Here is a 12,038-nt window from a genome sequence, read left to right as displayed (position 1 = left end):
GCCGCTGTCTTTAGGTGCCCAGCACTCCCCAGGGGCAGCAGAGGTACGCACAGGCTGAAGGAGGGCTGGACTGCATTAAACATCCAGTTACCTACTGGGGGTTTTACGGCCATTGCTACCCTGTGCCCATGTGGGCCCCGGCAGCTGTTTGCCTGCAAATCTTTCTTGGCAGCCAGTCAAGCTGTGGTGGAGTGAAACATGCCCACAAGCCGTCACTTTGTCCGCCTAATGAGACTACAAGCTGGGCAGGGAAGAGTGACGGGGCAGAGGAGGGAGACGCTGCGATTCCCAGTGTGCATCCCCATAGCCATGGGTTGGACAGGGCGAGCGATGGGAAATCCCCAGGCTGAAATGACATTGGCGAATATAGGCAATTTTCCAAACTCGAGGGGGTGAAAAAGAGCCTGGTACATTATCTCCAGCACAGAGGCGACTCCATCAAAGGGACACCAAGCTGGGTGCTGAACGCCCTAGACCCGGAGCGAAGCAGGGGCAGTTCCACCGGAGAACGGGCTCCAGAGGAAGGTGTTAAGGTGGAGTTTGGACAGTAGAAGTGTAAACAGGGAATCAGCATCAAGCAGGCGTGTTTCCAGTGGGATCAGTTCTTGGCCCTGCGCTATTCAACGTGACCTGGAAGGAAACCTAAAATCCTCACTGATAAAGTTTGCAGATGAAACAAAAATCGGGGAACGGTCAAAATGAAGAGGACAGGTCACTGATCCAGAGTAAACTGGGTGCAAGCCAAGATTGCCTGTTTGTATACGGCTAAACGTAAACGTGTCCATCCAGGAACAATGAAGGTAGCCATGCTTACAGGCCGGGGCACTCTATCTTGGGAAGCGGTGACTGAAAATGATTGGGCCCATTTGACAGTGTCCTTAAGAACAGAACGGCTGAGGCTTTTCCAGCATCTTTACTGTGAAGCCAATGACAGCGATAAGTTAGCTGTCTCTCCTATGTTTCCCCTCCTACCCTTTGTCTATTTAGACTGCAAGCTCTTTGGGCAATGGGCTCTCTCTCTAGATATATGTACAGCTCCTAGCACAATGGAACTGCGATCTCACTTGAGGTCTCTAGGCACCACTGCAATCCAAATCATAAACTCTAACGATCGTTTTTCAGAGCCCTCTCCTCTGGGGTGATTGCTCCCAGATTTCTGTATCAAGGGAACGGATATTCTAGGAATAGCGGAGCTGTCCCTTTAAATAAAAACCTAGCTAACAAAAAAAGCCAGGTGCTAACGTGGGAGAGAGAAATCCACCTTCTTCCCGGGCAGGGAAGGAAAACATATCGAAATCAGGGGGGGGGAAAACAAAACAAACCAAACTGAAAGGCAGAGGGACGATGGCCTGCAGCCAGGATCTGTCCAAATAAATTCTAGGCTCCCTGAAATTGGCTGATCTCCAATAAAAACTCATTTTAATCTAAGACCATGAGACTCCTTTGTAAAGTGCTCCCTTGAGAGGCAATGGTGGTATGAAATATTATTTATCTACCAACTGCGGAGCGGACTGGAGACGGGTGATAAGACAGCAGGCGCTGCCTTCCAGCGTTTCCCCAGCCCCTCCAGTAAACACCCCACTGGATGGGGGGTTATCTCCCTACCCAACAAACCAACCCTGCGACGTTTCGCTAGACAAATCAGACAGGATAAGGCCCAAGAAAAAAAGACACTCATTCTTCTCCTCTCTCTCTTTCTTGTCCTTCCCTCCATTAACAGCACTGCTGGAGCACTTTGCTTCCATCAATTCCACATTCATTACACATCTGGATGATTATCACAGTTAGACACATGGGGACACTGAGGCACAGAACAGGGCCTGACTTGGCAAAGGTCACTCAGGAAGAACAATGAGAATCAATCAGAGACAACGAGTGCCCAGGAGAGCCCATTCCTCTCAGCTTTGTGGCTCGGGTATTCCATTTGCATGTACCGAGTTTATTTTGCTTCCGTGCCTTTTGACCTGACTGCATTTGCACTCCGGCCAGTCCCACGCATTCAGGAATCATGAGTTGGGGCTCCCCAAAAAATCCTGCAGCTGGCTTAAAACTCCTGAGATTTAAAAAAAAAAAAAAAAACACACATTTGGGGCTCTTTCCCAACGGAGCTGGCCGAGTCCCCCAAAGACCTCGTCTACATGGGAAAGTTGCATCCTTTTTTTAATGGACTTCATTAAATCAGAACAAAAGGCTGCACTTATTTTGGGTCTTAGAATGGCTTATTTTGGCTTAGCTTAAACCAATTCCAAATTCACATAAGCCAAGCCAATGTAAACTTGATTCAAACACAAATAAGAGGATCCTCGCAGCTTTATATGCACCAGTTTAATCAAACTGGTTTAAAATCACAACTTTGGTTAAACCAATGCAACTTCCTCACGTAGACGGAACCTCTGGCTAGGTCTTCACTACAGAGTTCCTTCAAGTTACCTGCACTCAAGTTAACCTAGTTTGAGTAAGAATGGCCAGTTTTCACAGCAGAGTTAACTCTGATCTTGCCCCAGTCTCCTCCTGTCCACACACAAAACCCGAGCTTGGGGATATTTTCGGCCCAGGCTAGCTGGTAACCCACCCACTTTGCAGTGAGGACTAAACCACTCAAGGGCTGATAGTCCTCCACTGCCTTCCCACACACAGGTCCCCCTGGGCGCCCAGAGAGACAGACAAGTCCCACAGTTCACTGGGAACGAATCACAGAGCAACCAGAGAGTTTACAGTCGCACAAAAAGCCATGGGTCCCCCGAAGCCCCAACGACACACGCAGCACTGGCAGGGCTCCGCAGTGTGGTTGCTCACACCCACCCTGTTAACACAGCAATGAAGACGCCCTCCGCCTGGCTTAGCACAGCTGAGGTGCTGCAGATGGGAGCGAACTGAGCAGGCAGGAGGGAGCGCTGGGTAGCCGAGGGAACTTGACCACCGCCTTCCTGCACTTGTGTCTCTAGCGATCTCTATCCGGCTCTCATGCCAAATGACCCTTAAGTGCACGGAACAGCCATCGTTTTTGCCACAAAAGAAAAAATTAATTGAATTCCCCAGATTAATGGACTCAGAAAAAACGGTTTGATTTTCTGACGCGTTCTAGTTGGCGTTGGCTTTCCCTGGCTTTGCGTGGAGCTGTGCCACCCCACCCCGGCACGCAGACGGCTGATTAATGGGTTTAATCTCTGCTGTAAAGTTTCCTGTGTGGCCAGAGATGCAGCACAAGCCATTGGAGGCCAGGAATTCTGGGGATGCTCGGGGCAGCGCTTTTCCTTTCTCCGTGGAGGGCAGAACGTGAATCTCACCACATACAGTCGTGGCGGTTGGGGGGGTCCCAGGGAACCCACTGAGCTTTGCTTGGCATTGGGGGTTCTGTCAAAATCTCAGCAGTCAGGGGAATTGCACCCACTTTAGATCTAGCCCCCCTCCCACTCCAAGCCAAGCCCATCATTACTGACTGGGGTACTGCTGCTATATATCGGCTGTTCTAGCATTTCGGTGACTCCTGAGTATCTTCTATAAACTAATCCCCAAGTGAAGGTGAGTTTCCCTCCTTCTGGGGATAGCAGAAGGCAGCCGGGTTGTCAAGGCTGCTTCCCCACTTTGAACTTTAGGGTACAAATGTGGGGGCCTGCATGAAAACTTCTAAGCTGGTAGTTAAGCTTAGATCTGGTCCGCTGCCACCACTCCCAAAATGCTAATTCCCTTCCCGGGGTAGCCTTGAGAGACCTTCACCAATTCCCTGGTGAATACAGATCCAAACCCCTTGGATCTTAAAACAAGGAGAAATTAACCATCCCCCCTCCTTCCTCCCACCAACTCCTGGTGGATCAAGATCCAACCCCCTGGGATCTAAAAACAAGGAAAAATCAATCAGGTTCTTAAAAAGAAGGCTTTTAATTAAAGAAAAAGGTAAAAATCACCTCTGTAAAATCAGGATGGAAAATAACTTTACAGGGTAATCAAACTTAAAGAGCCCAGAGGAATCCCCTCTAGCCTTAGGTTCAAAGTACAGCAAACAGAGATAAACACTCTAGCAAAAGGTACATTTACAAGTTGAGAAAACAAAGATAAAAACTAACACGCCTTGCCTGGCTGTTTACTTACAAGTTTGAAATATGAGAGACTTGTTCAGAAAGATTTGGAGAGCCTGGATTGATGTCTGGTCCCTCTCAGTTCCAAGAGCGAACAAACCCCCAAAACAAAGAGCACAAACAAAAGCCTTCCCCCCACCAAGATTTGAAAGTATCTTGTCCCCTTATTGGTCCTTTGGGTCAGATGTCAGCCAGGTTACCTGAGCTTCTTAACCCTTTACAGGGAAAAGGATTTTGGAGTCTCTGGCCAGGAGGGATTTTATAGTACTGTACACAGGAGGGCTGTTACCCTTCCCTTTATAGTTATGACACGGGTCCTTTGAGATGAGTTAAGCTTCAGTGATCCTACAGAGCATGCTGCTCCTCTGAGGGACCTGCCCCAATAGATATTAACCTTTTTCACAACTGCATCACATTTATTTGTGATCAACTGTAACCCCCAGACCCTTTTAGGCAGTACTACCACCTACATGGTTCTTCCCATTTTGTAGTTGTGCATTTTGACTTTTCCTTCTTAGGTGTAGTACTTTGCACTTGTCTTTATTGAATTTCACCTGGTTGATTTCAGACCAATTCTCCACTTTATTAAGGTCATTTTGAATTTTAATCTTTTCCTCCAACATGCTTGCAACCCCTCCCAGCTTGGTGTTATCTACAAATTTTATAAGCATATTCTCTACTTCATTGTCCAAGTCAGTAAGGAAAATATTATAGTACCAGATCCAAGACTGACCCCTGCAGGATCTCACTAAATGTGCCCTCACAGTTTGACAGCAAACGATTGATAGCTACTCCTTAAGTACAGTCTCTCAACCATTTGTGCACCCACCTTATAGTAATTTCACTTAGACCACATTTTCTGAGTTTGATTACAAGAATGTCACGTGGGACTATGTTTAGAAGCCTTACCAAAACCAAGATATTTCACATCTACTGCTTCCCCCCATCCTCTAAGCTAGCAACCCTGTACAAGAAGGTTGGTTTGACAGGATTTGTTCTTGACAAATCCTTATAATCCTATTATCTGCTTTATGCTTAAACATTGATGTTTAATAATTTGGTCCAGTATCTTTCCAAGCACTGAAGTTAGACTGACTGGTCTATAATTCCTGGGGTCCTCTTAGTGACCTTTTTAAATATAGGTTCTAGGTTTGCCCTTCTCCGGTCCTCTGGGACGTCACCCATCATCCATGAGTTCTAGAAGATATTTGCTCATGTTCGAGGACTGCTTCAGCTAGTTCTTTAAGTACCCCAGGGTGAATTTCATCAGGCCCCGCTGACTTGAATACATCTAACTTATCTACATATATTTAACCTGTTCTTTCCCTAGTTTGGCTTGTGTTCCTTCCCCCTTGTTGTTAATATTCATTGTGTTAAGTATCTGGTCACTATTAACCTTTTTATAGTGAAGACTGAAGCAAAATAGGCATTAAACACCTCAGTCTTCTTGATGTCATCAGTTATTAGCTCTCCTTCCCCATGAAGCAGAGGATCGCCACTTGCTTTTGTCTTTCTCTTGCTCCTAGTGTCGGTGCCGACTCTGTGGGTGCTCCAGCCCTGGAGCACCCATGGAGAAAAATTAGCAGGTGCCAAGCTCACTGGCAGCCAAGCTCCCCTCGCAGAACTCCTCCCCCAGCGCCTCTCCCCTACTGGCAGCTCCGCTGATCACTCCTTCCTCTCCTTCCCACCTGCTGCAAACAGCTGTTTTGCGGCATGCAGGTCAGCTCCGGGAGGGAGGGGGAGGAACGGGGACAGGGCGTGCTCAGGGGAGGGGGTGGGAAGAGGCGGGGTGGAGGTGAAGCAGGGGCAGGAAGAGGCAGGGTGGGGGGAAGGAGTGGAGTAGGGGCAGGACCTGTGATGGGGGGGGGGTTGAGCACACCCCCAGGTAGAGGGGAAGTGAGCGCCTATGGCTCCTAGTATATTTAAAGAACCTTTTCCTATTGCCTTTTATATTCCTTGCTAGGTGGAACTCATTTTGTGCCTCAGCCTGTCTGATTTTGTCCCTACACGCTTGTGCTGTTCTTTGGTGCTCCTCCTTAACAATTTGTCCACGTTTCCACTTTTTGTAAGATTCCTTTTTGATTTTCAAGTCATTAAAGAGCTCCTGATGGAGCCATATTGGTCTCTTAGTATTCATCCGATCTTTCCTTCACACCAGAATACTTTGTAGATGTGCCTTTAATATTGTCTCCTTGAGAAACTGCCCATTCTCCTGAACAGCCTTTTTCTCTTAGATGTTCTTCCCCTGGGCCCTTACCTACCAGTTCTCTGCATTTGTCGAGCTCTGCTTTTTTGAACTCCATTGTCCTTACTCAGCTCCTCTCCCTCCTTCCTTTCCTTCGCATCATGAAATCTGTCATTGCATGATCACTTTCACCCGAAGCGTCCTCACTGAGGTCGCACACTCTTCGCCGTCTGTGTGGCTAGGACTTCTGGGGGCACATCCCATGGTTCTTAGGGCTGCAGTAAAGTCAAGCCACTCTATGATTCTTTCCCCAGTGAATTGTGGGAAACCTCATTGTCTGTCCTAATTTGTGGGAAGTCACTGGAGTATTCGTGGCACTCAAGTGGTTTAGCCTCTGTCCTCCCTGCAAAGTGGGCAGATTACTCACCTCAGTGAAAGCAGAACTGAGGATCCAACCCACCCCCAGCCAGGCCAGCTAGCCTGGATTGAAAGCACCAACGCACCTGGGTGAGATGGTTTGTGTGTGGACAGGACCCCCTGAATCAACTCTGCAGTGAAGACATACCTTTCTCTCTCTAGTCCTCTCTGTCCCTCTCCCCCTTTCTCCAGTGAGGCGGCCAGGCTGTCTCTCCCTAGGTGTGTGTACTACTCTCAGGTGAGGTAGTTATGTGCCTGTGACCCCGGTGGCCCCCAATAACAGCTGGCAGAGAGCACACCAACCCGTAACTCATTTCAGGCCTCACACACTCATTGCCCCAACACACTGTGGTCATAATCTGTATCTAAAAGGTGTCCTGTGCAGACTGGTAACACACTGGTCATTAATATTGTTGCGTGGGGCATGTCTGGGTGGTGTATAAACAGTTAGAGATGTGGGCCGGAAGTGTGGTCTTAACATGGGTTTGGCAAGCAGTGCATTAACCCAGCCCGCCCTAGACAGAGGAATGTTGTTTCACCTGCTTGACGGTGTCTCCAATGTAAATTGAGCAAGGGGAGGCCAGACACAATGGAAGTACATTTACATGTAAGGGAAGCAAAGCTATTGAACTAGCAAGTGGGGGAGATGGCACTTAATGATCACGCTGGGGGCTGTACCCCAGGAAGCCTTCCTGGCTCTTGAAACAGAGAAATGGCCTTTGGGGAATAGAAGCAGAAACAGAAAGCGATTTGGGCATCCATCACCTGAGGACACAGGAGGCCAGAGCTCTTGACACCTGAGAAAGGTGGATCCCTCAGCCCCGGGGGAACTGAGAACTGACCATAGGTGAGAAACCTGCTTAGACAATGATTGTAACTTGCTGAAGTTAAGTTTTACAGGACGCTAGAAAGCGTGTTTGGTTTGGTTGTAACCTTGTCTGTCTCTTTCACTCTGACTCTCCTTCCTTAGAGGTTTTTAAGGCCCGGCTTGACAAAGCCCTGGCTGGGATGATTTAGTTGGGGATTGGTCCTGCTTTGAGCAGGGGGTTGGACTAGATACCTCCTGAGGCCCCTTCCAACCCTGAGATTCTATGATTCTATGACTTGAAATCACGTAAACCTCTGTTGTTGTTAATATGTTTATTCTTGTTTTACTACAAAACCATCTCAGCGCTGTTCTAGCAAAGTGTGGGTCGGCAGCTAACCTAGCAGGCTGATGGGGGCTCCGTGTCTCTTTGCAGGCGGCAAACTTCATAACGTCTGTGAGCGCGCAGCGAGAGGGACTGACTGCAGCCGAGAGACGTCTCTGGGGAACTGGGGCTCACTGATTGCTACCTGCAAGGCCAGGTTTGGACGGGCAGAGTCCTGCAGAGTGTGCTGGCCAGGCTGGCACGGCAGGGGGCTGCTACACAGCTTAGCAGCAGCAAAGCTCACCCCTGCTGAGGCAGAGCGGTGACACAGTCCTGGGCGACCTGAGCAAGACGCCACAGTGCCACTGTGATACAGCGTATAAATAAGGAAGAGTCCGGAGAGGGCCCGTGGGAGAGAGGAGAAAGGGAGCTGGAGTGAACGTGTTCCGGGCCCGTGGGAGAGAGGAGAAAGGGAGCTGGAGTGAACGTGTTCCGGGCCTGTGGGAGAGAGGAGAAAGGGAGCTGGAGTGAACGTGTTCCGGGCCCATGGGAGAGAGGAGAAAGGGAGCTGGAGTGAACATGTTCCAGACCCAAAAGTCTCCAGTTCATCCTGTTGGTACCTGAGCTCAGTGGAGGGGAGAAGACAGACAGACAGACACTGCAGATGCATGCAGAGCCCACCCGCACCAGCCATCCCAGAAGAAAAGCCATTACATGCTTGACACGATGTGATTTATCATCCTGCAGGTGGCTGCCCCGGCCCCTGCGTCCTGCCCTCGAATTCTCCACCCTGTGTCAGTGGCCTCGTCTCCCACCGATAATGGAGAACATCATCCGTGCAGCTACCAGAAATCAAAGGCACCGGACTCCGATTCTCCACCATGCTCAAGGCTCTGCTGGAGGAGTTTGCTTCCCTTCTCCTACTTCATCCTGGTCTTTTACTGTCCCTCTTCACTTCCCATTCGTTCTTCTTTCCCTTTCTCCCTTGTGTCTCTCGGCCTTCCTTACCCACCATGTCTCTCTCCCATTCAATCCTCGCTCGTATTTTCAGGTGGCTTTGTTTTAATGGTTATTTATTTAAAGGTACAGCACCCCCACTGACCCATACCCCCCCCCACACACACCGTTTCCCATACACAAGTAGCAGGAGCAGGCCACAAAGACCGATCCCCTCCAGGTGTCCCTCTCCAGGTCAGCATGAAGTCTGCAGTGCTGCCTACACTCCGGAGAGCAGGAAGGGAACAGAAGGAGGAGAGAGTTTAGGGAAGGGGGGAAATAAAAGGGAAAAAAAAGTAAAGCACCAGTCTGACCAAGCTGGCAAGATAAACAGCCCGTGTCAGATTGATGGAGCAGTAAAGAGCTTTCTATAAAGCAGTTAATACTCTAATAAAACTCATTTTTTACTACTGAGCTATAAACCAGCTTCTCTCTATCTTCTCCCAGACTCTGGTGCCAGACCCAATCTCCATGCTCTGGTCTGAGCAGAAGGAAGCCGGAGCATCAGATACTAGAACTTCAGGCTGTTCAGATACTGCAGTGAGGAGCACTGTGTCAGTCACCCATCACCATAGCCTCTGGGCAGCTCAAAAACATTTGTGAATTCAGCCTCACACCGCCCCCGGTGGGTCAGTATCGCTAACCCCTTTGTTATAGATGGGGAATTGAGGAGGGGCGGGAGAGTAACTTGCTTGAGGTCACACAGGGAGTCTGGGCTAGGAACTGGACTAAAATCCCCTGAGTCCCAGCCCGGTGCATTCACCACAAGGCCATCCTTGCTATTGAGACACACCCATTGACAGAAATCCACAAAACGCATCCTGGTCATCCCCAGGAGTTCAACAACCATGAGACAGGCCCCGGGAAAATCCTGGCACTGGCTTGGAAATCATGCATTTTAAAAATAATAAACGTTGGTTTCTCTGTATAGTCCTTCCTGGTTTCGCAGCCATTAAGTCGCACCCGCTTCCTGTTCTCAATGCTTTCTCCACAGCCACGAGGGCGAGCAATGCGCGTTTTCTCTTCACTGAACGCTGGGCTCCTCCCACATTCACCTGGCTCCAGAAGCTGGGGCTTGAAGACCAAATACTGCGAGAATCGCGATAAAATGACAAGAGCCAGCAACACCGTGAGCACACACCTCCGTCCCAGCACAGCGCATGCGGCGCCTTTAAAAACCACCACGATCCCCTCACTGGAATAAAGGCAACGCGAATAACTCTTTGGGGGGGGAAAAAAACGTTCCTTTTGGAAACTAGCAATGGTTCATGTTTGGCGAGACGGGGTCCTAGCTGCAGAGGCGGGAGGGGTCTCCTCCGGGTGGGGGAGGTGTCAGGTCTTGGCCAACAGGGGGCATCCTGCCACCATCACCCCAGCCTGGAAACTGGAAACCACAGATAAGCCTCCATTTTGCATGGTGCCAGTGACTGCAGGCAGCACAGTCCCATGAGGTGGAGCCGTGTGTGGCGGGCAACACACATGGCTACTGTAGAATTCAGACACGCATGGGGAGCCGGGCCTAGAATCCCAGACCTCCGGCTCCAAGCCCTCAGGCCTTGACCCCTAGCGAGTCACTCCGGCTAACACTGGCTGTAGGTCCCTTATCCCATCTGTGAGCCCAGCCACTAGAGGGCGACATCACTCACAAAGCCAGGACTTCCCACAGCCAGGTTGGATTGCACCAGCGCCCCCGTTTCTGATGCCCCGTGGGCCACGCCACGGCCGGCTCAGCCGATGGCCAGCCCACTCCATCGCATGCGGAATTCCTATCCCTGACTCCGGGGCCATGCCGGCTCGCCTCCTCTAGCAGGTGAGGCTCCTGAGATGAGTGGGGGTCGTCCTCGCAATGCAGGGCTTCACACGTAACTGTGAGACTGAGAACTCAGCACACGTCTGACACCCGGGGACAGATTCACAGCCTGTCAGGCGCTGCTAACTGCAGGTGAAAACAGCCCGAAAAGCCAAGAGAACAGTCCCGGTCACCGCTGAGCCCATCAGCCTGGGTCTCCGTCACACTCGCCTTGTGCAATGCCTTCCACGCAACAATACAACCTCGGGTGCAGGGACTGAACCTTTGCAGATATCGCACGAGCCACAGGCCAAGAACTTACAGGCAGGAATTAGCCAGTCCATTCATTCGGGGGAATCACACGGAGCTCACGGGGGACTCAAGAAGGGAACAGAGCGCAAACGTCACCCAGCAGCGCTCGCCTGCAAACCTGCTGGCCACAACCCCGACCTGATCCAAAGATGGGAAGAGCAGTATTGCAACTTCGTTACTCCAGGACGCTGCACTTGGCCCATTCTCCCTCCCCACCACGCATTTGCATGTGCCCTTGTTCTCACAGCACGAGTTACTGGACAGGGTCTTTTATCTAAGACAACGCGAGAGGAAAAATACTGCCTGCAAAATCTTCAATGATCAAAGCACAGCTAAGCTTATGTCACTTAGCACCTGTCTCTTTCTCTCTTGTAGGGTTTTAGCCAAGCATTAGACTTACACACACACAAAAGTGTAATTTCATGTTAAAATGACATCAAGAAAAGTGCACATAAGAAAGAACCAAGGTACTGTCTCCCAGAGAGAGCACGGCGTGGGTGTCTCCTCTGTAACAAGCTACAGCAACTCTGAGAATAGACCGTACTGCGGATCTGCTCCTAGCAACTGCAGGAGCCAGTGGGAGGCTGTGGGGAGGAGGTGGCGGGCTCTGTGTTTGGGCGGGGGGGGGGATCCCTGTGGAAAGCTCAGAGGGACTCAGACTGGGAGGTGTTGATGGGAGATCTGCGGGAGGGGAGGGGAGGAGACGACTCACCATGAGGAAGGTCAGAGGTCAGGTGAGGCATGACATAGCTCCGGACCAGCTCCCACTCAAAGTCATCGTCCTCCCGTTGGCTGTACTCACACTGGTTTAAATCCACGTCTTCCTCGAAGGTGCAGCCGGCTGCCGTGGGGAGAGAGAGACAGTCAGTGCCAGGGGAAATGCAGCAAGCTCGGCCGGAAGGGGACAGCAGCGAAAGTGCCAATGGGCCCAGGTGAGAGAGAGAGAAAGGAAAAAACAGGTTTCAGAGTAGCAGCCGTGTTAGTCTGTATCCGCAAAAAGAACAGGAGTACTTGTGGCACCTTAGAGACTAACAAATTTATTAGAGCATAAGCTTTCGTGGGCTGTAGTCCACGAAAGCTTATGCTCTAATAAATTTGTTAGTCTCTAAGGTGCCACAAGTACTCCTGTTCTT

The 12,038-nt window shown here is 50.3% G+C and overlaps 1 protein-coding gene across 4 annotated transcripts in view; it reads right to left on the bottom strand.

Moving 5' to 3' along the window:
- The window catches only part of PTPRU (protein tyrosine phosphatase receptor type U), a 275,704-nt gene that overhangs the window by 169,586 nt on the left and 94,080 nt on the right, over positions 1-12,038 (bottom strand). For all 4 annotated transcript variants that reach the window (XM_034753847.1, XM_034753848.1, XM_034753849.1 and 1 more), the window contains exon 2: positions 11,618-11,746. In XM_034753847.1, coding sequence (XP_034609738.1) covers positions 11,618-11,746 — 129 coding nt within the window. The remainder of the gene's footprint in view (positions 1-11,617; positions 11,747-12,038) is intronic.

This window comes from Trachemys scripta, chromosome 20, assembly GCF_013100865.1.
Source record: "Trachemys scripta elegans isolate TJP31775 chromosome 20, CAS_Tse_1.0, whole genome shotgun sequence".
Classification (NCBI taxonomy): Eukaryota; Metazoa; Chordata; order Testudines; family Emydidae; genus Trachemys; species Trachemys scripta.
Note: the sequence above shows the minus strand (reverse complement) of the source record. Positions and strands in the feature narration are given on the sequence as shown.